Below are 27352 nucleotides of genomic sequence, written 5' to 3'. Positions count from 1 at the left end.
CGTTCGCCATGCTATTACCCAGCAGGAGAAGATGTTGGGCCATCATAGCACGGTACTACAGGAGATCGCGTTGTCAGTTCGGAACCTTTCTACCGGTCTGGCGGAGGTCCAGAACCAACGTAAGTGTCCGGTGGAGGATCCACTACCGGTTTCACCCATCTCGCCTGCCGCTTCTGAAGCTGTGTCCATCCGTGAGCCCAAGGTTCCGACGCCGGATAAATATGAGGGGGAGCTGGGAAGATGCCGTTCCTTCCTTATGCAGTGTGGATTAGTGTTCGATCTACAGCCCTACTCTTATGCCACAGACAAGGCTAGGATAGCCTTTGTGATTGAGTTGCTGCGTGGTCGAGCGCTGGAGTGGGCTTCAGCCGTTTGGGAACGACAGGATCCCTGCATGGCTTCATACCAGGGGTTCACGGCCGAGATGAGGAAGCTCTTCGACCATTCCGTCCGAGGGAGGGACGCAGCTAGGCGCCTGTTTTCGCTTCGCCAAGGAACTCGCAGCGTGGCCGAATTCGTGATCGAGTTCAAGACGTTGGCTGTGGAGAGTGGGTGGAACGAGGAGTCGCTGCAAGCGGCCTGTTACCAGGGTCTGTCGGAGCAGCTCAAGGATGAGTTGATCTCCTATCCGGAGCCTAGTGACCTGGACAGCTTGGTAGCCTTGTCTATTCGGGTGGATAATCGAGTCCGAGAGCGAAGGAGGGAGAAGCAATGGGGTCCGTCCAATCGATCAGCTTCTCAGTTCCCAGTCGGGTCGGGTGGTGGACCAGAACACGTCGATCATTCTCCACCACAATGGATTAGTGGAGAGGTCCTCTCTCCCGATTCTGAACCCATGCAAGTGGGGCGGCACGGGTTAACCAAGGAGGAGCGTCAACATAGACGTAAGACCAACTGCTGCCTCTACTGTGGTAGCTCGGGACATTACATCTCCACTTGTTCCCGGCGGTCGTCAAACTGCCCGGCTCGCTAAAGTTGGGAGGACTTTTAGCGAGCCAGTTTCAACCTCTCAGTACCTCTGTCAGACCCCTTTTCCCGGCTACCCTTGTGAACAGGAATCAGAGCTTAGCGCTTAACGCTTTTATCGATTCAGGTGCCGATGGAAGCTTTCTTGATGCCGAGTTGGTGGAACAGCTGGGGCTTTCCAAGGAGCAATTGCCGGAAGCCATTGAAGCGACCACTCTGAACGGCAGTAGTCTGGCACGTATCACGATGAGGACTGAACCGGTTAAGATGCGGTTGTCGGGGAATCATTCTGAGATGATTTCATTCTTCATTCTGCCGTCTTCCCATGTTCCTCTGGTCCTTGGATACCCCTGGCTGAAGGAACACAATCCCACGTTCGATTGGGTGACGGGCAAGGTAACGAGTTGGAGCCTTGATTGTCATGCTAACTGTCTCAAGACTGCCTGCCCCCATTCGGTTCCCAGTCAGGTGATTGAGGCTAAACCCCCAGATTTGTCCCTGGTTCCCGAGACATATCACGATTTGGGGGAAGTTTTCAGTAAGCAGAAGGCTCTGTCACTCCCTCCCCACCGACCATATGATTGTGCCATCAACCTGGTCCCTGGAGCTGTCTACCCCAAGGGAAGGTTATACAGTATCTCCCGACCTGAACGTGAGGCGTTGGAGACCTACATCAAGGAGTCCCTAGCTGCTGGTCTCGTTCGTCCCTCGTCATCACCCCTGGGGGGCAGGATTCTTCTTTGTGGGTAAGAAGGATGGCTCTCTTCGACCGTGTATTGATTATCGGGGGTTGAATGACATCACGGTCAGGAACAAGTATCCCCTGCCCTTGATGAGTTCTGCCTTCGACTCCTTACAGGGTGCTACGGTGTTCACCAAGCTAGACCTACGCAATGCGTATCACCTGGTCCGGATCAGAGAGGGGGACGAGTGGTTGACGGGTTTCAATACACCGATGGGTCACTTGAGTATCAGGTGATGCCGTTTGGACTGACCAATGCTCCAGCGGTATTCCAGAGTATGGTGAACGACGTCCTGAGAGATATGATCGGTCTCTTTGTGTTTGTTTACCTGGATGACATTCTGATCTTCTCGAAGGAACCTTCCGACCACGTCCAGCATGTCCGGCAGGTTCTGCAGCGATTGTTGGAGAATCGCCTGTTCGTGAAGGCCGAGAAGTGCGAGTTTCACGCCCACACGACATCCTTTCTCGGGTACATCATCTCCAGGGGAGAGATTAGGATGGACCAGGAGAAGGTTAGAGCGGTTCTGGAGTGGGCCCAGCCCGGTACGAGATTGCAGCTCCAGAGATTTTTGGGGTTTGCGAATTTCTACCGCAGATTCATCCGGGATTACAGCCGTGTGGCCGCTCCGTTAACTGCCTTGACTTCCAGTATCAGGACCTTCAAGTGGAATCCGGAGGCGGATCGAGCGTTTCTGGATTTGAAGAGGCGATTCACCAACGCACCGATTCTCTCTCAACCGGACACGGCCCGTCAGTTCGTCGTTGAAGTGGACGCGTCTGATGTGGGAGTTGGCGCCATCCTGTCGCAGCGATGCTCCACGGACAGTAAACTCCATCCCTGCGCCTACTACTCGTCGCCTTTCGCCTGCGGAGAGGAATTACGATGTGGGTAACCGGGAGCTTCTCGCGGTGAAACTTGCCTTGGAGGAGTGGCGCCACTGGTTGGAGGGGCGGAGCAACCGTTTATTGTCTGGACTGACCACAAGAATCTTGCTTACGTGCAATCGGCTAAACGTCTCAACTCCCCGTCAGGCCAGGTGGGCGTTGTTTTTCGGACGATTCAAGTTTGCCCTGACGTTCCGACCTGGATCTAAGAACGGCAAGGCGGACGCCTTGTCCCGGATGTTCTCCAAGACGGAGGAGAGTGGGTCCAAGACCGAGACAATTCTCCCCCGGAACTGCGTCGTGGGAGCAGTTATGTGGAAGATTGAGGAGGAGGTGCTGGCGGCCCTTCGGACTCAGCCCGGTCCCGGTAACGGTCCACCCGGTCGGTTGTTTGTGCCTGAGTCGGTTCGTCCGGCTGTCCTCAAATGGTCCCACGCCAGCAAGATGGCTTGTCACCCTGGCGTGGCTCGGACAATGGCGTTTCTTCGCAGACGTTTTTGGTGGCCTGCCATGGCCGAGGATACTCGGGGGTTTGTTGCTGCCTGTCCAGTGTGTGCGCAGAATAAGAGTACCAATCGGCCCAGCTCTGGACTACTTCACCCCCTTCCCATTCCCCGGCGACCATGGTCGCATCTGGCCCCTGGACTTCGTCACTGGGTTGCCCGCTTCTGAGGGGAACACGGTCGTTCTGACTATCGTGGACAGATTCAGCAAGTTCGCCCACTTTGTGCCAATTGCCAAGCTTCCCTCTGCCTCGGAGACGTCCGAGATCCTGGTTAGGGAGGTTTTCAGGGTCCACGGTTTGCCCAGTGATATCGTTTCCGACCGTGGCCCTCAGTTTACCTCTGCTGTCTGGAAGTCCTTCTGTTTGGCCATTGGAGCTACAGTCAGTCTCACATCTGGTTTTCACCCCCAATCCAATGGTCAGGCGGAGAGAGCCAACCAGAAGATGGAATCCACGCTACGCTGTCTGGTCTCTTCCAACCCCACCTCCTGGGTCTCCCAGTTGCCTTGGGTTGAGTATGCCCACAATACTCTTCCTACATCTGCCACTGGGATGTCTCCCTTCCAGTGCCTGTATGGCTACCAACCTCCCCTGTTTCCTTCTCAGGAGAAGGAGCTCTCAGTGCCTTCTGTTCAGGCCCATATTCGTCGTTGCCACCGGACCTGGCATCGGGCCAGAAAGGTACTCCTTAGAGTTTCGGACCGGTATCAGCTCCAGGCGAATCGTCGCCGGATCCCCGCTCCCACCTATACCATCGGAGATAGGGTTTGGTTGGCCACACGGGATCTTCCGTTACGGACTGAGTCTAGGAAGTTGTTACCGAAGTTCATTGGTCCGTTTGTGGTGGAGAAGGTGATCAATCCAGTGGCAGTTCGACTCAAACTACCGAGGACGCTCAGAGTCCATCCCACCTTTCATGTCTCCTGCCTCAAGCCTGTCTTCCTCAGTCCTCTGTTGCCTCCTCCGCCTCCTCCTCCTCCTCCTCGGATGATCGGAGGTGGTCCTGCCTACACGGTGCGTCGCATCATGGACTCCAGACGGCGGGGCCGGGGTTTCCAGTATCTCGTGGACTGGGAGGGGTATGGCCCTGAGGAGAGGAGTTGGATTCCGCGGCGACAGGTCCTTGATGCGGACCTCATCAGTGACTTCTACCGCCTCCATCCTGGCGCTCCGGGAGTCCGCCCGGTGGCGTCTGGTCGGAGGGGGGTACTGTAACGATCCCGGCTGTCTGAGTCGGGTCCTGTCTGGTGACTAGTTTTTCCTGTTCGTAATCTCCAGTTTCCCGAGGGTTCGGGAACGCTCCGGGGAGCGCTCTGGTTTTCCGCACCTGCATCCCATCAGCAATCTGCACACCTGGTCCTGATCATCACCCTTCTTAGGCTCTGGCCGAACATCCAGTTCCTGCCGGATCGTTAGCTATGAACAGTATGTTTGTCAGCGTGTCAGCCTCTGAGCCCTTAGTTAGTTTTGTTGTTTTGCACCTTGTTACTTGCTGTGTACTGACCTCCGTTTTTGTTCTGTCTGCAGTCTCTCACCCCGAACCTTCACCCAACCTCTGCCTGATGGTCGGCGGCTGCCGAGCCAGTACCGGACCAACCACTGCACCCTCAACAACCCATCCACGCCACCCGCTCTGTTCCCTGGATTATCCAGCCTCACTCGGAATCTACTAAATAAACACTCACCTTTCTCTCAACGTACCTTGTCCTTGTCTGCTTCTGGGTTCTGGCATAGTAAACCGTGACAGTGTGTGTATGTATGTGCGTGTATGCGTGGGAGGAGTGCGGAGAGAGGGGCTGGGGAGTGTGTGTGTGTGTGGGGGGGGTCTGGTTGAGAGAGAGATGGATAGAGGAAGGTTAGGAGAGATATCTGCAGTGGTGATTACTAATACTATGGCTGACTGAGGGAGAGATTGAGGTCAAAGCTATTAAAGAGAAGAGGGAGGGAGGGAAGGAAGGAAGGAGAAGACAGAGGAAGGACAGACAGCCTGCTGCTACTAACTGGAGAAGGGCTGCGGCCAGACAGAGACAGACAGCCTGCTGCTGGTAACTGGAGAAGGGCTGCGGCCAGACAGAGACAGACAGCCTGCTGCTGGTAACTGGAGAAGGGCTGCGGCCAGACAGAGACAGCCAGCCTGCTGCTGGTAACTGGAGAAGGGCTGCGGCCAGACAGAGACAGACAGCCTGCTGCTGGTAACTGGAGAAGGGCTGCGGCCAGACAGAGACAGCCAGCCTGCTGCTGGTAACTGGAGAAGGGCTGCGGCCAGACAGAGACAGAGACAGACAGCCTGCTGCTGGTTACTGGAGAAGGGCTGCGGCCAGACAGAGACAGACTAGGCAGTTTACTGATAGAAAACAGAGGTGTGTAGAAGAGCTGTCTTATACCGCCTTGGGTACTCCTCCACTTGTTTACTGCTCCTGTACTGCCTGGGACACAGAGTGCTGAGTGTGCAATCATAGAGAGAGGGAAGGAGTGAGAGGGGAGGGAGGGAGGGGCAAGCTGCCAAACCACCCCCTTTCAGCAAATTAGAAGAACCAGGAAGAAGAGAACATACAGAAACAAAGAAAAGGTGATGGAGTAGGGGTATCATGTTGCAAACCTTTCCTTTTGTGTAAACCTACAATCCAGATGACTTTGAAATGCAGAATAAACCTTAACATAATCATATCAACTGTCTGTGGGGGACAAACTCAAGGAGTTCAGACTGATTGAATGAGATACAATGTATCCATTTCGGCTTTTGTGGAAAAAAGGGTACATTTGAATTTTTAAAAATCCACTCTCCTCCACACCCTGGAGGAGAATGGAGAAGAAGAAAATTTCGAAGAAAAAGGTCCTGCTGTACAAAAACAACATGAACCCAGACCAGCAGTGTAAAACACACTGTTAGTCAGAGCAAGGAATTACCGCAGTGAGGTTACTGCAACAGAACAGCTGAAACAACACCAAAGGCCAGTTCCTTGGCACGCACGCACACACACACACACACACACGCACACACGCACACACGCACACACACACACACAAGTGAGGGAACTAAACGGCCATAGCAGGACAGGCTGAGACATACTGGCGTGGGGAATGAATGAAACCAGAGACAATTAAAACAACACGTACAGTATGGCAGTGGGAGTGGGAGGCAGAAGAAACCGGCTGGGCAGCTTCTGGGTGTCGTGGTAGTGTGTGAGTGTGCCAGTCAGCCAGCCAGACAGAGCCCCTCTGAGCCCCTGCAGTGGGGGGTGGTGGGGAGGCCAGGGGACAGGAAACTGTCAGGGAGGGGTTGAGCGAACCCCAGCAGCGCTAAGTGTGACTGACTTCCTACTTCCTGTTTGTCAGCTCAGCATACAGTGCGTCTCTTTTCTCTCACAGTTCTTGCGTGAGTGTCTTTGTCTGTATTTCTTTTTTTTTTTTTTTTTGGGGGGTGACAACAAAGTCCTCCCAACTGTATCTATGCAGATAAACAATGAAACAATGAAATCACATTATCTGTAAACACCATTGTGTCAGTGAAACCCGGCCATACCTAAGGCAAGATGAATCAGAACATTTAGTCTAGCTTCCAGTATACCTTGGCAGTCTGGGCCACCCAATCAAAGGGCTGCGTCCCCGTCAGGATCATGAATAAGTAATGAGGAGGTGTCTTCTTTTGGCTCTCAGTTGGACCAGAGCACGGTTGAATAATTGATTTCTAACGCAGGGTCTGTCTCTTTTTTTTTTTACTCGATCTGTCCATCCCTCTCCTTTTCCCTCTGCACGTGGCCTCCCTGTGATGCAGCACTTTCTCCATGCTGATGACATCACCATGGGAGGGTTTACGACATGTCCCACCCGCCCACCCCTCTCTCTCCCCTCTCCTCTCCCCACTCCTCGTTCTGCTCCCCTGTCTCCCTACTCCACCATGCACCTTAGCGCTCTCCCCCCTCCTCACCACTGTCCCCATCCCCACCTCTCTCTGTTCCTTTCCCTCTCTCCCTACTCCCGCCATAGACATGCATCATTGCTCACTCCCCTCTCTCCCCTCCCCACCCTCTCCCTGCAGTACAGGAGAAAACACCACTTACCGTGAGGGAAGTAAAGGTCATGCACATGCCTCCGAACCCGTTGAGTGCCAGAGCAAAGAATATGAGGACGGACAGATCTGCACAGGGAAAACACGTGTTAAGGAGACGGGATGGAACTGACATATATACTAGAATAGAACATGAGTAAATAAAGAAAGAATAAAGAAATATACATACTTTTGGGGTCGCTCGATCCATAAGCAATCAGGATACAGGAGAAGGCAAAGCAGGTACTGAAATAACAGAGAACAGGTTGAATATGAGGAAGGATTTTTCATTCAAATACACACCAAAGCCAAGTCAGAAACAGAACATAAAAACATATGCAGCAGGAAGTTGCAGGCACTAAAAAGTACTAAACCCTGTACCGAGGTATAGGTTTTTGTGACAATCTCAATAAAACTTTAGAGCGCCTTGTTTGCATGTTCATTGCGGCAATTATTCTGCCAATACCGGGCGCCATCCCACTTCTGACACCAATGTAGTGAATTTGGGATATAGCCCCTGCCGGGTACAGAGACTGTCACCCCAACACTTTAACTTAAATTATAGTGGCCGCAACTGTACATACTACCTTGTCTCTGTTCTCTTACCTGCCGAGCAGCCGGAGCTTGCGGGGGCCATACTTGTCCATGACAATGCCTAGGGGCAGGGTGATGGCACTGAGGAGGAAAGAGCCCACAGTGAAGGCCAAGTTCAGCATCTCATCCTGGTCCTTACAGATGGGCCAGCCGTTCATCTGGAGGTACTCCTCCTCCACCATGGGGCTCTGGGTGATCCCCTCCTTATCCCCAACCAGGACTGGCTCAGACTGGTTTTGACTGGTGCTGTTACCTGGAGGTACAAGATAACTTTATTGAACCTTCAAATTCAACTTTATGGTCCCAGATGAAATAGATTTTGCATCATACATAGAAGATATCAAAACATACATTAAAAAGGGATTCCTGATGTTTTGGTAGAGAAATTAAGCATGATCAGACTATCAAGACGGGATTGGAAAAGACAGTCATGCTAATTTGATCAGAAGACCCACAGACGAAACAATCATACTAAAGTTTATTCCGAAACTTTACATTCTAGTTTGATTAGATAGAATGTGCCTGTTGGGATATAGGTTTGTTTGGGGTTGGATTGCAACATATCTTGCACAAGCGTTCTAAGAAACATCCTCCCTCACTGGAGGCCATTGATTTCAGAGGAAACATCTTGAAAAGTCATCCATCTCAACAGCACGTCTATATTTGTGTTTCATTTGTGTCTCGTGTGTCTCTTTCCTGAGACAGTGTGAGCCATGGACAGGCCAGGTAAACAGAAAAACCTCAGTGAAACATTTTACATTTACATTTTAGTCATTTAGCAGACGCTCTTATCCAGAGCGACTTACAGTTAGTGAGTGCACACATTATTTATTTTTTTCATACTGGCCCCCCGTGGGAATCAAACCCACAACCCTGGCGTTGCAAACGCCATGCTCTACCAACTGAGCTACATCCCTGCCGGCCATTCCCTCCCCTACCCTGGACGACGCTGGGCCAATTGTGCGCCGCCCCATGGGTCTCCCGGTCGCGGCCGGCTACGACAGAGCCTGGATTCGAACCAGGATCTCTAGACCACTGCGCCACTCGGAAGGCCAAAAAAGATACTGTAACCAAATTGCTGGGATCAACAAGCTGCAAAAATTGCTGGAGGGAACTGGGTCTACTCTGAAACCCCAAAGCAAGGCAGCTCCATGGCAACCCAACCCTAGTGCAGTGGTTCCCAACTCCAATCCCAGAGTAACCCCAACCACACACATTTTTGTTGTAGCCCTGGACAAACATAACAGAATTCAACTCATTGAGTGCCTGATGATTAGTTGACAAGTTAAAACAGGTGTGCTTGCCCAGGGCTACAATAAAAATGTGTGTTGTAGGGGGTACTCGAGGACCGGAGTTGGGAACCACTGCCCTAGTGAATCCCCAAGAGGATAGAGACAGAGCGCTCATATCATCAGTTGTTTATTTCCGTCTATCATACTTTATAGCACTGTTTGTTATAAAGACTGGAGACCAGTGCCTTGGTTATGAGGCGGGTTACTGTTGTCGTTGAGGAGAGAAAAATAACTGTAGCCAACACCCCAGTCTCCATAAGTTTAACTCAGACAAAATAGAAAAAACAAAAGAGTATGATGACAGCCTTGACAGTGACAAGTCTCATAAAAAAAGTTTAGTGGCTTTTGGAGCTAGTAAGGCATTGAGTAAGGGCCTGGGGGAGGATAGGCTGAAAGACTAAATGTTATTTTGTCAGTGTTTTTCTCAGGTGACGTGACTTTGGACAACCTCTCCAAAAACCTTTGGTAACACAAGGTGTTTTTCAAGCAGTCTTGAAAAGCAGGTTGTTGTTTTCTTGAGAGTGAGGCTGTGAGTAGACATGGCTGTATTACATAATATGTAGGTTAAAGGTCATGGTAAATGGTCGTTAACACATAGGTTAGCAGAAGGCCAACGGCAGCTGGGCCTGCCTGGCTGGGGGGCTCTTACTGCCGAGTAATCCAGACAATGTGAGCCTGTGCTGCTGCTGAGTCAATAAGGCAATCGCCTTGAGCCTTGCAGAGCACAAACACTCACCTTACAACGTCTTCAAACAAAACACTGTTCACTTCTCTGTTCTGAGGGTTTACAGCGTGATTCGCAGAACATCCAGTTACATTGAAATCATATGAAACAAAAATTATTGTGATGTTATTGCTATGATACTACATTTTACATTTACATTTTAGTCATTTAGCAGACGCTCTTATCCAGAGCGACTTACAGTTAGTGAGTGCATACATTATATTTTATACTGGCCCCCCGTGGGAATCAAACCCACAACCCTGGCGTTGCAAACACCATGCTCTACCAACTGAGCTACATCCCTGCCGGCCATTCCCTCCCCTACCCTGGACGACGCTAGGCCAATTGTGCGCCGCCCCATGGGTCTCCCGGTCGCAGCCGGCTACGACAGAGCCTGGATTCGAACCAGGATCTCTAGTGGCACAGCTAGCACTGCGATGCAGTGCCTTAGACCACTGCGCCACTCGGGAGGTTACCGAGTTCACCTAACCTATAATATTCAAATAAAATCAGATTTCCTAAGCGTTTTTCCACATTTATCTAGCTAGGGCCCTGCTTTCCAGGTATGTGCCTGCAGCTTTCTTCCTTGTAATTTAGAGTCTGAATAAGAACATTCAGACTAAGGCCATGCGCTAACAAGATTATTACATGACCAACATAATAAGAACATCATGTGATATTTGTCATCTTTAACCTGATCATCCATCAATGGGAAATGGACGTGTTTCTTACTCATGTCAAAAAAAACATTGCTTTGTGTAATAATCAACTAATCAATCTTCAACTAATCAATCATTCTATCTGCCCATACAGTGGGGAGAACAAGTATTTGATACACTGCCGATTTTGCAGGTTTTCCTACTTACAAAGCATGTAGAGGTCTGTAATTTTTATCATAGGTACACTTCAACTGTGAGAGACGGAATCTAAAACAAAAATCCAGAAAATCACATTGTATGATTTTTAAGTAATTAATTTGCATTTTATTGCATGACATAAGTATTTGATCACCTACCAACCAGTAAGAATTCCGGCTCTCACAGACCTGTTAGTTTTTCTTTAAGAAGCCCTCCTGTTCTCCACTCATTACCTGTATATTAACTGCACCTGTTTGAACTCGTTACCTGTATAAAAGACACCTGTCCACACACTCAATCAAACAGACTCCAACCTCTCCACAATGGCCAAGACCAGAGAGCTGTGTAAGGACATCAGGGATAAAATTGTAGACATGCACAAGGCTGGGATGGGCTACAGGACAATAGGCAAGCAGCTTGGTGAGAAGGCAACAACTGTTGGCGCAATTATTAGAAAATGGAAGAAGTTCAAGATGACGGTCAATCACCCTCGGTCTGGGGCTCCATGCAAGATCTCACCTCGTGGGGCATCAATGATCATGAGGAAGGTGAGGGATCAGCCCAGAACTACACGGCAGGACCTGGTCAATGACCTGAAGAGAGTTGGGACCACAGTCTCAAAGACAACCATTAGTAACACACTACGCCGTCATGGATTAAAATCCTGCAGCGCACGCAAGGTCCCCCTGCTCAAGCCAGCGCATGTCCAGGCCCGTCTGAAGTTTGCCAATGACCATCTGGATGATCCAGAGGAGGAATGGGAGATGGTCATGTGGTCTGATGAGACAAAAATAAAGCTGTTTGGTCTAAACTCCACTCGCCGTGTTTGGAGGAAGAAGAAGGATGAGTACAACCCCAAGAACACCATCCCAACCGTGAAGCATGGAGGTGGAAACATCATTCTTTGGGGATGCTTTTCTGCAAAGGGGACAGGATGACTGCACCGTATTGAGGGGAGGATGGATGGGGCCATGTATCGCGAGATCTTGGCCAACAACCTCCTTCCCTCAGTAAGAGCATTGAAGATGGGTCGTGGCTGGGTCTTCCAGCATGACAATGACCCGAAACACACAGCCATGGCAACTAAGGAGTGGCTCCGTAAGAAGCATCTCAAGGTCCTGGAGTGGCCTAGCCAGTCTCCAGACCTGAACCCAATAGAAAATCTTTGGAGGGAGCTGAAAGTCCGTATTGCCCAGCGACAGCCCCGAAACCTGAAGGATCTGGAGAAGGTCTGTATGGAGGAGTGGGCCAAAATCCCTGCTGCAGTGTGTGCAAACCTGGTCAAGACCTACAGGAAACGTATGATCTCTGTAATTGCAAACAAAGGTTTCTGTACCAAATATTAAGTTCTGCTTTTCTGATGTATCAAATACTTATGTCATGCAATAAAATGCAAATTAATTACTTAAAAATCATACAATGAGATTTTCTGGATTTTTGTTTTAGATTCCGTCTCTCACAGTTGAAGTGTACCTATGATAAAAATTACAGACCTCTACATGCTTTGTAAGTAGGAAAACCTGCAAAATCGGCAGTGTATCAAATACTTGTTCTCCCCACTGTAGATGCTGTATCAATCTCAATGCGTCTAACCCGATCACTGACAGAATTCAGCGGACTAGCTTTGTCGCTAGAAAATGGTTGCTATAGGCGTAGAATGTCTGCATTTCCTCGCATTGAATCATCAGAGGAAGCCAGAGAAAGCCAGCTGACAGTATTTCCATCATCATCAGCCCTTAAAGCACTATCTATTTCAAAGCAGAGAGCAGACAGAAGATACATCAGCTCCAGATAATGTCCTCCCTGTCCTCCCTAACACCGTAAACATCCCACTGTTACTGAGCGCTAATAACACTGACACAACACAGATTAAAATAGTTGGCTGATAAGAGCTGGAAGGAAGCTAGCCTGGTGCCAGATTTTTTTAAAAAATAGAACAAATATTATGTTTTATTGTCACATACACCAGATTTGTGCAGTGAAATGTGTTGTTTTACAGGGTCAGCCATAGTAGTACGGCACCCCTGGGGCAAATTAGGGTTAAGTACCTTGCTCAAGGTCTGTTTGTGCTGTCTTGGCAACTCCTATGGTCAAGCCAAACAAAAGTTGTCTAGAAAGCACAAGCATATCTGTGACCAGGCTAGTTTAAGGAAGCCGGTAAGGCTGAGTTCTGTCAGGGAGGTGGTTGGGGTCACAGGGTGGGTGAGGTGAGGGGTGAATGGGGAATCCACTTTTCTCTCTCAAGTGTCTCCTGAAATAACACTCATTCCACACTTCCACTCATTCCACACTGGCTCTAGGGCCTCTCATGTTTCCTGCTAGTAGCTAGCGACATGAGATGCTGCAGGGCTCATACGGCCTACACTGACACTCCAACTATGTGCCCCTGCCATAGACTTGACCTTAAAGCAGAGGAGGGGGTCAAAGACAGGGACACCATACATGATGAGGAAAGAGTTATGAAACATGTGCTTGTTCTATTGTACTGACTGGTATGCTTATTGGTACACTTAAAACCTAATGGGGTATTTGGTGGTAGTTTTAATAGTACTGGCACTGGATGCTTCATACTAAAAAGAAAAACAAGAGGCATGATATTTCCTGTACAATATGTTCTGTCCATGTTGTCAGTGAAACATGCCTTAGCTAAACTGAGTGTAAACCGAACTAAGTCAACAGTACACACCTTACAGTGTTAAACTAACAGACTCTACCAAGATAAATGTAATGGGGGAATGTCTAGCTTATGTGACGAAACACAAGAGCTGCCGGAGAGAGAGAGGTGAAGGGACTGGGAGTCAACAGTGTTGCATGTGGGAGGAATCTGAGCCTCACACTTCACAATGTCCGCCTAACCACAAACCTTTCTATTAGCAGATAGGTGAGGAACCAAAACAGAAGTGGCCCACAGTGCCACACAGTCCAATCTCAGATCCTTTAAACAGAAACAACGATATGGGGACCAAGGTCACCATGACACCAAACACATAAAGGACTCGCAGCAATTTTGACAGATGCCCTTTGAATGCATTCATCTTTTGAATCATAAGAGAAGGCAAGGATGAAAGAGTGTCAAGACTGACCTGATTTGCATAAATGAAAAGGCCTATTCACATGTTAAATGCTGCCTGGCAAATAGAAAGCACTGTGGCAGATGATCAGAGGACTCTTGAGTCGATCACAGGCCACGGTCTATCAATATTATTATATGATCTAGTCCATCACAGGCCATGTTCTAATGATATTAGGTTACGACCTACATAATGATGATGTGCTTTATTTGTCCTATCATCTCAAGGTCTCAGTGATGACACATATTTCTCTCTCTCCCTCTGTCTCTCCCTCTGTCTCTCTAATGCCCACTTCCGGCCCACTGCCCACCGCCTCCCTAAGTGTCTATGTGTTTGAAAGATGAAAGGAGGACAGATGACTCATAGACTATGGGAACAGAGTGGGAGCGAAAGAGAGAGATAGAGAAAAAGAGAGAGAGAGAGAGAGAGAGAGAGAGAGAGAGAGAGAGAGAGAGAGAGAGAGAGAGAGAGAGAGAGAGAGAGAGAGATGGAATCATCAAATACCCACTGAGAGAGAGAGAGCGAGAGCTCTGAATCATAGCTGCATTAGAGGCTTGTTAAACAGACTGACTGCTATTAATGTGTTATTCTTTCTCAAAGCTCAACTTTGGCGGGGCTGGAAACAAGGCAATTGTCTTGGCCAATGATCTAATAAATCCCTCTCACACACTTTCAAGACTAGCCAAGCTGTATAGGTGCATTTTTTTTAAAGGCTACTCACTCTCCTTTATGGCAACATCATCAATAAAACTGTACAAAAACCCCAATTAGGTCATAATCTGCAGCAGTTGTTCTGGGCCTGTATTCATAAAGCGATCAGGTCCCCCCTGTCTATGTAATCTTATTCATGATCTAAAAGGAGAAAGTGATCCTATATCAGCACTCCTACTCTGTGACTCTATGTGAATATGGCCCTGGTTTCGTTTGCATTGACCCTCAGGAGGAACTGATCATGTAAAATGTAAGTGGAAACTCATACAATTCCTCTGCTCAATGTGATTGGATTAGAAACCCCCACCCCTTCATCCCATCCTCGCCCACAGAATATCCAGTTAATCTGAACATTCTATCACACCATTCTATTGTAACCCCCATTGAAATAACTTACAGTATTGTTCTAAAGAGCACTATTTAAGTGTTGGACCATTCCAACAAAAGTGATTGAATTAAAGCTACACAGACACATAAAGTCATCTTTGTCTCACAGTAGTGAAATAGAAACACCTTTTGTTGCTGAATTAAATAAGCATAATAAGTAGGATTGCTTAAAATACACTCAATCTTTGTCAGACCTTCAAAGCCCAAGTGATACCCATTCACGTGCCTCACTTGCTGAGTGAGACAGTAATACTAGATACAGAAAAAAATGCTATTAAAACAAATGTTGCTAAATGTCACAATGAAACAAGCATTTAAAGCAACATAAACCAAGCATATACTGAAGCAACAAAAACCTTCCATCATTCTCATACGTATAACACATGTAATAAAGGTATTCCCTTTTTGGGGTTTCCTATTCATTGTAATAAAAATGGTCTACAACATAAAATATCTTTGAGCACCTGGAATAGTGTTATACTGTATAAATCCAACCAATTGTCTTCATTTCTCAACCCCCTATATTGACAAAACAGGATATGTAACACAGAGCGTTATGGGTATTGTAGTGCATCATGCTACACAGCCTTACCAGGTTCTCTGCAGAGGTAGGAGTAGAAGCCTTCAGACTTGAGCATGATGAGCAGGGAGCCCCAGCCCAGCAGCACAGCAGAGAACAGCAGGTTCTCTATGACCGCAGTCACAGCCATCCACCAGCGCCTGGAGAAGGCTGTGGCCAGGGAGGGTGCCATCTTCACAGGTAGAAGAGGGGCACAAAGGTGCTCGTAGAACAAAGGACGGCTGGTGGCCTGGAAGATAATGTTGATACATGGTAAGGGCCAGGGACAGGGCTAAGAGTGTGAAGAGACACATTTGGTAGCTGTTTGACATTCATACTATACTAAACTGTATATGAGTTGGTGAGGGATACATCAGAGGTAGCCTATACATAACGGGGATATACCTACACAAGGATGCAAAACATGAATTTACATTGCAAATAACGTACATTATGCTAATTATGGTATGTGTACAGTAGAAGACGAAGCTATCAGCCTTTAAGTCACTGGGTTTCCCTCGTCTTTGTCCTTGTAGGATAATAATTGTTCCCTATTACAAAACAGCTGAGCTCTTCCAGGAGCATGCCTGGACCACAAAACCCCTCCTACTAATGTACCAAAACACCGCCCTAGCTCACTCTGATTGGCAGATCGTTTTCTGGACCTCTACCATTGGCTGCATATTAATAAAACCACCAAGAATTACTCCACGTGAGGCCAAGTTCCAGCCGGTTCGAACCAGTGCGGCGCGAGATTCTCAGCAATGACATCTCATTTTTGTTCACATCGCCATCTTCACCCGACATCAATACATGCCTATGGGCTAATGATGAGGATAATTTGACTCTACTAAGCCTATGTATCACGAAATGTAGCCTAAAACTTGTTTATATTTTTTCAAATTCATTCACAAATAACTGTATGACCAGCGATGAACAACAAACCTTTTATTAATTCACAAACCCACACTGGCCAATTAACTATTAGACATGCATGGCATTTTATATTAGTCAATGAGGTGGTATTATTTTTCTCGTGATTTCACTGTACCTTTATTTTCACTACATATTTGCCTATATATGTGTTATTTTATCGATGTGTGAAGGTCAGGTCCTCAGTACTATGGACAATGTGTATTAAACCTATATTTTGATTCGCCTTGTCCTTGTAAGGTTCTTAAACAATAACAGTATGGTGCGGGAAATGAGCAGCTCTGTAAACTGGTCTGAACTGGACTGAAATCATCAGCCCTCTCAATGCGCCTCCTCCTCCTGCACCCCCACCCCATCTCTTTCGCATGAAGATCAGCTGTTCAGTATCGAAAACACAGCACGCCGTGCATATGAATAGTCTCACCGTTCGCAACAAAGCTGCAATTAGCCTACATCTTCCATGCAGTTTCACAAATCTCAATGTTCTTTATTGGTGCTGTTTTGGCAGCAACGACATTTCATGGTTTCACTATTATCATGCAGCACATTTCCCCGCAATGTTAATGTTATTACTAAAAATAGGTATAAATGGACGCACAAGTAAGACAGTATTATCTAATATGGCTGTACTTCGTTGCAAAGCAAATTTCCCTTTTTACTATTCTATTATTCCATTCTAAACTCTTAAACTCAATCTGTAGAGAAGCTAAATAAAATCATGACACTGTGAAAAAGTCGACATTTAAATACATTTTATAAGTCAACTGCATGCTGTTATTTCCCTATAATAATTGTAACATTTCGAGATGCCAGCGACAGCGTTGGAAACCGTGTATGGGCTACTCAAGCAAAACACCATAAACAAAAACATAATTGGGATGATCACCTCCTCTAAAATCATGTTGACTACACATCATGTAACAGTAAAGTTGCTATAGGGAAAACGAACAGCACTGCAATCAACAATAAACACCGCATGTAACAACATCAAATTCCTAGCGTAATTGACTCATACTTTCCTTGTTATACACACTGTCATTTTAAGATAAGTTTCCATTGAAACATTGTTGCATGTTTTGTCTCGGATAATCAGTCTACATAATTTCAGGGTCGGCTACGAAGATATGACAGAATAGAAACAATGTTGCCTTTCTGCACACTCAGTGTAACATAGCTCATATATTTTGTTCAGTGATCAATTTTCAATAAAAGCAAAGTAGAGAATTTACAAATTCCTCCCCTTAGAATAACAGTAGAGCATCCCTAAAGTACCGTACCATACCTGTGTCTGGAACCACGAACAAGGTCGCCTGCCTCTCCACTGACTGGACTCTGTCTTTGTCTTAAACTCTATAGTTGTTATTCTCAAAACAACAAATAACAGCTATAGACTGTAGACTACACTCAATCTTTTGTTTCTTCGCATCAACATGTATATTTTCAACGCAGATTCCTGCTTTTATTTTCACACCGAAAGCTGCACAAACAAGCCTGGGTCTCCATTGGCCAGGTCCTGAGCTAGAGACGAGCGCAAACCAATCAGAGAGCGCTTACATTATTAAATAAATAATTAATTGGTGAAAACAGACATCTAATGTTTTGACACAAAAGACTGGGGGGAGTTATGGCAAATACAATTAACTTAAACAAGGACCGGTGCACGCATTGTTTTATTTTCAATTACATTTCGAGGTTTGTACATTGCCTAGTCTATTTAAAGATAAAACAAAAACAGCAAACTTGATTATGGTTGAGTTTCTTTTTTGGACAAACTTTTTCCAAAGTGCATAACAATGGGAATATGAGTTTCTACCTTCACAGGTGAGAAAATATAGAATTAGATGTAATAGTAGCACTGTCCCTCATTAAATAAAACAAAGAGTGGGTAACTTCAAATATTTTCGTTTTCTATGGAAATGAGAAACAAAGGATAATGGCATGGCCCCATGGACCAGACAACAAAACACTGCAGAAAAGTTGATTTGAGGGTGACATCTAATGGTAGAATAAATTAATACTCGCAACTTCATTTTTTCACCCTGAACTTCATACATTTCAATATTCATTTTAGGTAGTGCAATTTAGTAGGCTACCAACTTTGTTAGAGAGGGAACATGATCATCTAATTTGCACATAGTAGTCTATGACCCTAGCCTTCCACTAGGTAATGTGTGTGCATGTCTATTGCTCTCTGCTGGCCATACATGGAAGTGCTGTTTAAACGTTTAAGCTCTTCTTTACTTGGAGGCGTTTCTGACACAACATAAGAATGCAAACTATTGGAAAAACGTGTAGACCTATTGCAGACGATTTCATTGACCTATGGCTACATTCACTGACCTATTACAACCTGACAACCAAATGTAAACTCTTAGTTGTTTGAACAAAAATAAAAATGAAATACTAATAACATCTTTCATACCATGTATATGTGCAAAAGTACCATATGACACCATCCACCAATGATAAAGTACTTGGAGGCTATCGTCAGCAATAGGAAATGCAGATGAAATCAGATGCACACTTTGATGTCCAGATGAGATGTGCTCCTGGCGAACTCCTTCAGCTTCCTGACTCCCTCCTTTGATAACTTGTTGTCAAACATCCTGAGCAAAGAGACAAAGTCACAAAGAAATGTAAACATATGTAATAGACTATCTTGTTCAAATAGTAGGAAATTGAGCAGATAACACTATCAATGCTAAGTAAGCTAAATTACAGATGTTAAGGTTGCAGACGCATACCTCCAGATTGGAATTTGAATGCCTCAATGTTTTTTAAGACATTTATTAATTAGAGCATATACAGTACATGGTATAACAGAGAGTGTGTCACGTGTGTGTGTGTGTGTGTGTGTGTGTGTGTGTGTGTGTGTGTACTTGCTCACCAGAGATGTTCCAGAGTGGTATTCTCAGTCAGTGCTTCCATGAGGAGTTCTAATCCCTTATCAGTAATCTGGTTGTCACGGAGCCTGAGGAACACAAAAACAAGTTTGTTGCTAATATTGATTTACTTGACCAAAAGCCTATGGTCGAGGGTCAGTCCAAGACAGATTAACAACCTAGGTACAGCGATAGTGCACATCTGCGTTTGTTTGAATCCAGGCCTTATTCTTGTAATTACCTAGTGTGAACTGACATGAGAATATGAGAGAACTTGACCAAAGATGTGTGACTAGGCTGTTTTTAACCGCAAAGGACGATATCTTTGATAGCATTGCTTTCTCATATTCACCTGATATCTTTAAGTGTATGATTGGTCCGCAGTAGATCCGCCAGACAGCCCGCTCCCACATCGCCAATGTGATTGATGGCCATTCTTAAACCATGGAATGATGGCAGACAATGATTTGTGAGAGACTGCTTTATAATGAGTTTTATTGACTACCTGTAGCCTATCAGAGCATTGATACCCGGTGTTACCTGAGGTCGACCACTGTGTGGTTGTCTTTCAGTCCTTCTGTAAGCACCTTGAGTCCCTCACAACCCAATCCTGTCCCCACCACCCTGGAACCAGAACAATTACACAGGGTCGTGTTCATTAGGGCATGCCATGGAAAACGTTTTAAACTGCTTTGCAAACAGAAAAGGAAAATGAGTGTTTTTTATTGGACAAGTCCATGTAGGCCCCCCAAGGTGGCGATGTCAGTTATCCTATCCAACTATTCTCTCTGCTTCAATTAGCCCTTATACTGTACTTACCACAGTCTCTCGACACGGCAGTCTGGGCTCTGCACGGCACAGGCTAACACAACTGCCCCCTCTGGACCCAGTGGATTCTGCCCTAGCCTTTATGATGGAAGAATACAGGAGATAATATACAGGGTTTTCATTCTCATGTATCAAGAAACAAATACAGTTTGGAGAAAAATACAGATAACTTCCTTTTTGTGTTTGGATTAAGCCTGAATTTAAGGTGTTGGACATGATTTAGCCCACCTGAGGGTGCTGAAGAGAGGGAGTACAGGCAGCAGTCTGCGCAGGCCATCTGCATCCAGCCCCTGGGCCTCCAGATTCAGATCCTGCAGGTCTGGGATCAGCTGCAGCAGGAAGGCCAGCTCGCTCCAGTCCCTCTTGGCTGGGCCAGACTGGTCTGGGACCTGTTGCTGGGCCAGGACCTGCAGCCAGCCTTGTAGACGCTCAGCCAGGCCTGGGTCCTGGGCCTCGTACAGGCAGTGGCACACGTTGACCTGCCTCTCTGGACTCAGTCTGCCACATTGGAGCTGGGAGTGGAGCAGGCTCAGGAGAAAGGGAGGGGTGGGAGGAGGAGGAGGAGGAGGAGAGGAAAGGGACAGAGAGGAGGAGGAGGGAGATGGGAGTATTTGTGATCTGCCTCGGAATAGTCCATCCAGGATGACACGTGTTTGAGGTACCAATAGGCCAGATACAAATCTAAGGAGATAAATGCGAAATAATGTACAATTAATGGAGAGAGAAAAATAAGTTAACAGAGATTTTCTGAACGTTAATATGGGATGTAGTAATTGACAAAACACAACACTACTTTTGTCTATGTAGTTGTATATCTATTTTTATGTACATATTATTTGACCTACCTGCAGAAGAGGTCCATGTGACCAGACTGATGGTGTCCACCCCAGGAGAAAGCCTTCTTGACGTATCTGCGCAGGAGCCGTCTGGGTCTCAGTAGCTTATTAGCAGTGGAGGTTAACACTTTGTGCAGGGCGACTGGAAACAGGGCTACACCAACGGCTGACTTGAGCCCTGAGAACGGGTCTGAGCCAGAGAGGGCCTGCAGGACGTAGTACAGAGCAGCCAGGAACTCCTGTACACTAGTGTGGAGGAAGTGGAAGCTCCTCTGGTAGGTGAGCGAGGCCCGGTCCTCTCGGAGGATCTCCACCAGGAAGGTCTTGGACAGCTCGCTGCAGTCCAGGGAGAAAGAGCTCAGATCAGCCTGGTCGAAGAGGAAGCGTCGCTCCAACAGGCCCTTGAAGGCCAGGGCTCCCAGGTCTCTCAGCGTGGGCCGCATCTCCTGTAGGACCCGTGGGGCCTCCTGGAGACGCTGCGGGCTGCAGCCTTCCTGACTGCGGCCCTCTCCGTGGAACACCAGGATGGACTTGAGGAAGCAGCAGTAGATCGCTGTGATGGTGATGGGCTTGACATGGCTGTTGTTGGTGGTGGAAGTATCACTGGAGCCTGCTTGCGTTGTCCTAGCTGTACTGGGCAGAGTGGTGGTGGTGACTTGGCTAAGGCAGCAGGTGGCTCCATCACGCAGGGCAGTGGAGACGATCCAGCAGAAGGCTGGTATTCGACACATGAGCTGGAGGGGCTGGTAGGAGGAAACGTAGCCCCATACAGCAGAAGCCACCAGGGGAGAGCTGCAGCTCTGCTCAAAGTAGTGCCTCTGCTGGTCTTTGGAGAAGCCCAGGACGCTGTAGAGCTGGGTCACCAGCAGTGTAGGGACCTTGGAGATGGCGTGGGGCCGTGATGTGACCAGGATGGAGATACCGGGGAGGAGGTGACCCTTAATCAGGTTCACCACCATCTCCCCCATGCCCAGCGTCCGCTCCGGGTCCGAGCACTTGGGGCTCCGCTCAAAGTCCAGGGGGAAGCGGAACTCATCGAGTCCATCCAAGATGAGCAGGATCCGGCCAGGCTGGGAGTCAATGACCCGGGCCAGAACAGGTTTGAGGTGGCTGTAGTGCACCAGGAGAAGCTTGTGCAGGGTCTGAGGCTCACTGAGCAGATTGAGCTCTCTGAAGGATAGGGACAGGACTATCTTCTGGGATTCAGAGTCCCGGGCCCACTCATGAACCAGCCGTCTCACCACAGTGGTCTTCCCACTGCCGGCCACCCCTGAGAGCAGAGTCACGTCCTCTCCTGGAACAGACAGCAGCCTCTGGTAGACATCTTGAAAGGTACAGACCTGGTCCTGGCTCCGGAAGGCGTCACCCACCATGGCTGCCTCGTGCTGGTGGTACTGCAGGGGAACAGTGTAGCCCACGCACCTGGACAACGTGATATCTGTAAAGGAACCAGGCTCATCACCACTCTCTGAGCTAATACACCTACCAGTCCTGATACTAAGGTAATCAATGGGACTGTGCTGCCTGCCTAATACGCCCTTATGTTTCCTCAAGTACTCCTGCATGTTGGTTGGACCAGAGCCAATGCTGCTGGGTCCAGAGCCCTCAGGGGGGATAGCTTCCCCCGTAGACTCAGACTCCTTGTTGGCTCTCTGTGACTGTAGTACATGAAAGAAGGCTCGACAGGCTTCCTCTCCACGCCCATGTAACACATCCAGCAGATTCCTCATGCAGTCCCTCACCCCCAGGCGACCTCCCCCTCTCACCAGGCTGAGGTCCTCCTCAGTAAGAGCCCCTACCTGGTAAAGAAGCTCCTGGAGGTGGGTGACATTTTGGCTCCAGCTCTCCACCAGTTGCACACGACGCTCCTGAAGTGCTATACTGCATGGCCCCACCGCCATCGTGGGGACTGGGGAGACTCACTCTTGTGGTGACTGGTTTAACAGAATATATTTGTCTATTGTCCACTTATTCAACAACATACAAGACTCGCAAGCGAAGTGGTTTGAATATGGAAGTGGTTTTAATAATTGGGTGAAGGTCTTGTTCCTCTTTCCTTTCCGTAAATGGAGGCATTGATTTGAGCATAGAATGGCACAATACAGGATGTAGGCCTAAAAAGAATAATGTGACATTGTAGCTTTAAAACAAACTGGTCAACTATAAATGTTACTGTATGTTATTGAATTGTATGTTATTGTATTCTAATTATTGAGTCAACATAAATAGAAGAGAAATAGCATAAATATATATTTTTTAATTACTTAATATTGGACTTCCCAAAACAAACTTGAATCCACTGAGTTTGCAAGATTCCATAATAACCTACGTTGCCACTAAGATGTGTAATTACATGATTATTACAATAAAAGACATGGCATCAGTGACATTAAGGCATCAAAAAGTGTCAAATGAATGTCAAAACAAGTCAGAACATAAACGAAGAATGATTACTAAAAAGCAACTTACCCCTTTTGAAAGTGAAACTAACAACAAAAGACATAAAAACGTTCCCAAATGATGAATCACTGATAAAGCTAGCCTATAAGTGAACATTGACTAAAAGCCAATGCCATATTTTTAAATAACAGTTCAAAACTATTATTAAAGCCTGGTGTGTTGGTTTATATACACCTATAGAGCAGAGAGACTATTCAAACTCAAGACTAGAAATTATGTCAAGTTCCTCATCACAGCAGAGGATTGCATCACGTTGTACAGTCCCTAGAGAACAAAACCCCATTTCAACATGTTGAAAGATGGTACAGTACGTTTTAGCTGTTCTGGCTTGGGACTATAAAGACTGCACAGTAAAATTCAGAGTATGCAAGTAAAGTTAGGCTTAATCTAGTTAGGGTACATTTCTGGTGTGCCAGAAAAGGCTGCATATTAGCAAAACCAAAGCATGGATTGCTGTTATACCTTGTCCATTGACTGCTTACACAGTAAGGAAACCAATATGTCATTTTGTAATTTGGGTGTAGTATCCCTTTTAAAATGCACACCATTATCAAGGAAGGAAGTTTGTAATGAAGGACCCAGACAGAATCATTTATCATTTAAGTTTATTTTGACATTTTAGTGTTTTATATTTAGTGTGTTGGTCTAATTCTACATGATGGTGTATACAGTAACTCAGGACTGATAACGTGTATTGTAAATTATTAAACATAGGATTTGGTTTGAGAGGCTTTACAGAGATGCTTCTATGACATTATAAAGGAGGAATCCGATTTTTTGGTATATATATTTTTTTACTCTGGAATAAGTGACATCATCAAGGAGGTATTTGTCATTGAAATCCATACAAAATTGGTTGTATTTCTATTCAACTCAAGGCACATTAGCAACATACCGTTTTTGAACAAGACAAAATGTATGTTACACTTTTACAAATCCTTACTTGGCTCAAATTTCTTATTAGAGCACAGAATACAATATCCTGGTCCCAGATCTGTTTGTGCTGTCTGGCATTGGAGTTGGCAAGACAGCACAAACCGATCTGGGACCAGGCTAAATAATAACACTTTAATTGACATATAAATCATACAACAGACAATATATCCACTATTGCTTCTTTGTCTGGTGTCAGTGCAGTAGCACACCTTTACTTAGGCATATAGCACCTGTCTTACCGTTCATTCATTGGGTTGTCAGCTGTACACAGTTCAGAGGGAGGATGGGAGGGGCACTCAAGAGGCAAAGCAAAGAAGAAGCAGCACAGAAATGTGAAGAGTGAAACGTAGCTCAGAAAGTCTGCTGGGGAGAGGTATGTAGAACTATGAACTGTAGTGTCACGTTGGTCATACCAATAGACCTCTGGTTTGTTACAAAGGTCCTCCTCAGTATAGCTCAGTTGGTAGAGCATGGCGCTTGCAACGCCAGGGTTGTGGGTTCGTTTCCCACAGGGGGGCCAGTATGAAAAAAATGTATGCACTCACTAACTGTAAAGTCGCTCTGGATAAGAGCGTCTGCTAATTGACTAAAATGTACAAATGAAAATGTAATTGCTCCTAAGGATGTTACCGTTGATCCATGTGCTTTCTGGTGAAGAACACCCTGGGCTATGAGTATGTCCTATGATGTAGGTATTAAACACCAGGAAAAGACTTGGCTGCATTAACTGCACTTCAATGCAGTGCATGAGGCCTCATCTCTCCTGATGACCTGGGTTTGGAAGTGCCAATCAAAGCAATAACAGTATGTTAAGAGGGCTAGGCTGTATATTGTTGATACGCCAGTATAATTTTGGCTGTATTATAGCCTAACACTGTGGATAGATTCTATATAAATATTTAGTGCATTCGTCTATACTATTGTCCCTGTCATAAAGCTAGCACAAAAATCCTCATCAGGAAAGTAAATTTAGATGTGGTAAAAGAAGTAGTGAACCTTGTTCTGACTACTACTATAGCCTGACCAGAGCTGCTACACATACCCAGAGTACAGATATGGCTGCCTGGAAACTTGACACAAAGGAAAGGAAATGGATCATAACGTTTCCAAAAAGCTTTAACTCTACAGGTTTAACTTGTAGTGAAATGTGTGTGTGTACAGTATGCATTTGTCTTTCTCTCTGAATCATCTTCTTCTAGGCCATCCTGAGGGTATACGAGACATTTCTAACAACAGTGGACTCAACATCATTGTTTTAATTGGTGTATCGACATATAAATAATCCATTAACAATAACTTAGTAAAGGAGAAAGGCACAATTGTTGGGTACAAACGAGAGATAAATGCAAAGACAAAACAGATCACTTATTTTTCCCCATTTTCTTTCTCTTGCCTTTTTCCTCATTTCTTTCTCACCTTCTTTTTCTTTATCTCTGTAATATATTGTAAGGACCATTCACTATGGTGTTTCCATTATAAATCAATTATAAAACTAATTTCAACATTCTGCACACCAAAATGCTTTGGTTTATGCTTTCATTTGGGCTCCATGATATATACATCAAAGAATGATTAGTGATCTATGTCACTGCACAGACCAAATGTATTCTACATTTTGGACAATATGCTCTGGGTCAAAGGTCACACACCCACATGACTTCTCTGTTGATATCCTTTCGGATCAAAAACCTCTGAGTATTGTGTCCGAGTCGACACAAGATTGAAAATATAACTCTTCCTTATGAACTTTTCTACCAAACTCCCCTGCTCCTCGATAATTTATAACAAACCTAGCCTACATACCATCAGCCATGTACTGCATCTCCACTTTAACAAAAGCTTCTGCCCCAAACAGTTAAAGAGTAGTATCAAAGAGGGTGTAAAGTCTACATTGCTGAACAGAGAAAATATTGTGAAAAAATAATGACGGAAGAAAAAGCAAAGGAGACCCAATACACCCTCATTGATTGCTTGGTCATGTTCCCAAATTAAGCAAGACAGACATAAGTAGTGCAGGAAAAATGCACCAAAACATTGTTATTCCTTGGCTTCATATATAAAATCATAATATTCAAATAACAACAAGTATTAATCCCAAAAATATATAAACATAAATATTAATTAGTTTTGCTGGACATTTTCTTAATTGGAAGCACATGCCGTTTGTATAGCGAGAGCTGGCATTTGATTGGCTTAGGCAGAGCCTGGTCTGCGGTTGTGATTGGTGAATAGGAGCGTATTCCAGGAAGGACTTCCTTGGCGTGGTCAGACGATCAGTCATTGCTATCATCTTGAGTTCAGTCGAGGGGCAGTCTGAAACAGTTCAGGGAAGACGCCAGAGGTAACCATTACAAAGAAGTTACCTTAACCAATCAATCAATCAAAGATTGATTAAAGCTATCTTTACAATGTAAACATGCAGAACAAAATGGTCTCTACCTGAGATACACCTACAATGAAAATCAATGTACATTAACAAAACAATAATGTCCTATATTGTTGTATACTTCAAACAACAACAATCAACTTAAAAAGTAAAGTACAGTTTCCTTATACATTTATAAATACTAGTGCAGGACTCCAATAATGAATAAATCAACTCTGTCTCCAATCATGCAGTAGTGATGTTCCAACCTACTGTATTAGTCCTGATGCTCTATATCCCTCCGTTATTCCGACTCACCACTGAGAGGTGGCCATTCTTCGCCTTGGCAACCAGCAGCTCAGAGCCAGATGTGAAGTCTATGATCCCTTCTTTACCTTGGCCCACAGTGAAAGTTATACTGAGAGAGAAAGAGAGCGAGAGCGAGAGAGAAAGAGAGAGATGAGGTGCAGTTCATTTACAGACAAAATATATTTTTTAAATATCAAATTAAACTAAAATCAGATTGCAGATGGTGATGTATCGCTGGTGTCTATGAATTCAAGTCCTGTCAACTGATGGTAGAATTCCATGTAAGCGCCTTTAACCCCCTAATGTCGATTGATGCACCTGTGCGTCAAAAGTGCATAGTATATATTTATATGAATAAAATCTGAACGGTAAATGTTAGGAACGTACAGCTTTTTTTCAATGAAAGCTGACATTCCGCTGAATAACATGGTACATGGCTTATCTAGTTCCGCGTATCAG

General features: G+C 45.9%; 3 protein-coding genes across 7 annotated transcripts in view; all 3 read right to left on the bottom strand.

The window, feature by feature from the left end:
* Positions 1-17755, bottom strand: part of LOC121563249 (large neutral amino acids transporter small subunit 4) — a 33755-nt gene extending 16000 nt beyond the window's left edge. For both annotated transcript variants that reach the window (XM_041875219.2, XM_041875223.2), the window contains exons 1-5: positions 17560-17755; positions 15378-15594; positions 7756-7996; positions 7340-7395; positions 7163-7239 (exon numbers count right to left, since the gene is read on the bottom strand). In XM_041875219.2, the coding sequence (XP_041731153.1) occupies positions 7163-7239; positions 7340-7395; positions 7756-7996; positions 15378-15537 (534 nt within the window). In that variant the 5' untranslated portion in view covers positions 15538-15594; positions 17560-17755. The remainder of the gene's footprint in view (positions 1-7162; positions 7240-7339; positions 7396-7755; positions 7997-15377; positions 15595-17559) is intronic.
* Positions 17756-17929: 174 nt separating this feature from the next.
* si:dkey-118k5.3 (protein NLRC3) lies at positions 17930-23514 on the bottom strand. Its single transcript, XM_041875211.2, has 8 exons — positions 23293-23514; positions 20833-22937; positions 20216-20668; positions 19979-20065; positions 19700-19783; positions 19512-19595; positions 19165-19248; positions 17930-18883 (listed from the first exon to the last, which is right to left on the bottom strand). Exons 2-8 carry the CDS (start codon positions 22722-22724, stop codon positions 18790-18792), a joined length of 2778 nt encoding a protein of 925 aa, XP_041731145.2. The 5' UTR covers positions 22725-22937; positions 23293-23514; the 3' UTR covers positions 17930-18789.
* Positions 23515-25457: 1943 nt separating this feature from the next.
* Positions 25458-27352, bottom strand: part of LOC121563202 (unconventional myosin-Ic-like) — a 61386-nt gene continuing 59491 nt past the window's right edge. For 3 of the 4 annotated variants that reach the window (XM_041875195.2, XM_041875204.2, XM_041875198.2), the window contains exons 31-32: positions 26858-27002; positions 25458-26532 (exon numbers count right to left, since the gene is read on the bottom strand). In XM_041875195.2, coding sequence (XP_041731129.1) covers positions 26876-27002 — 127 coding nt within the window. In that variant the 3' untranslated portion in view covers positions 25458-26532; positions 26858-26875. The remainder of the gene's footprint in view (positions 26533-26857; positions 27003-27352) is intronic. The other variant, XM_041875194.2, reaches the window with a different exon arrangement.

The sequence above is a fragment of the Coregonus clupeaformis genome, chromosome 5 (assembly GCF_020615455.1).
Source record: "Coregonus clupeaformis isolate EN_2021a chromosome 5, ASM2061545v1, whole genome shotgun sequence".
Classification (NCBI taxonomy): domain Eukaryota; kingdom Metazoa; phylum Chordata; class Actinopteri; order Salmoniformes; family Salmonidae; genus Coregonus; species Coregonus clupeaformis.
The sequence above is the reverse complement of the archived record's forward strand: the minus strand, read 5'-3'. Positions and strand labels throughout refer to the sequence as shown.

Coding starts and splice junctions, on each gene's coding strand:
- si:dkey-118k5.3 (XM_041875211.2), bottom strand. CDS start 22,724: ATGGCGGTGGGGCCATGCAGTATAGCACTTCAGGAGCGTCGTGTGCAA. Junction 20,066..20,215: donor CCTCTCTTCAGCACCCTCAG/GTGGGCTAAATC, acceptor TCCATCATAAAG/GCTAGGGCAGAATCCACTGG. Junction 19,249..19,511: donor CATACACTTAAAGATATCAG/GTGAATATGAGA, acceptor TGTGTTCCTCAG/GCTCCGTGACAACCAGATTA.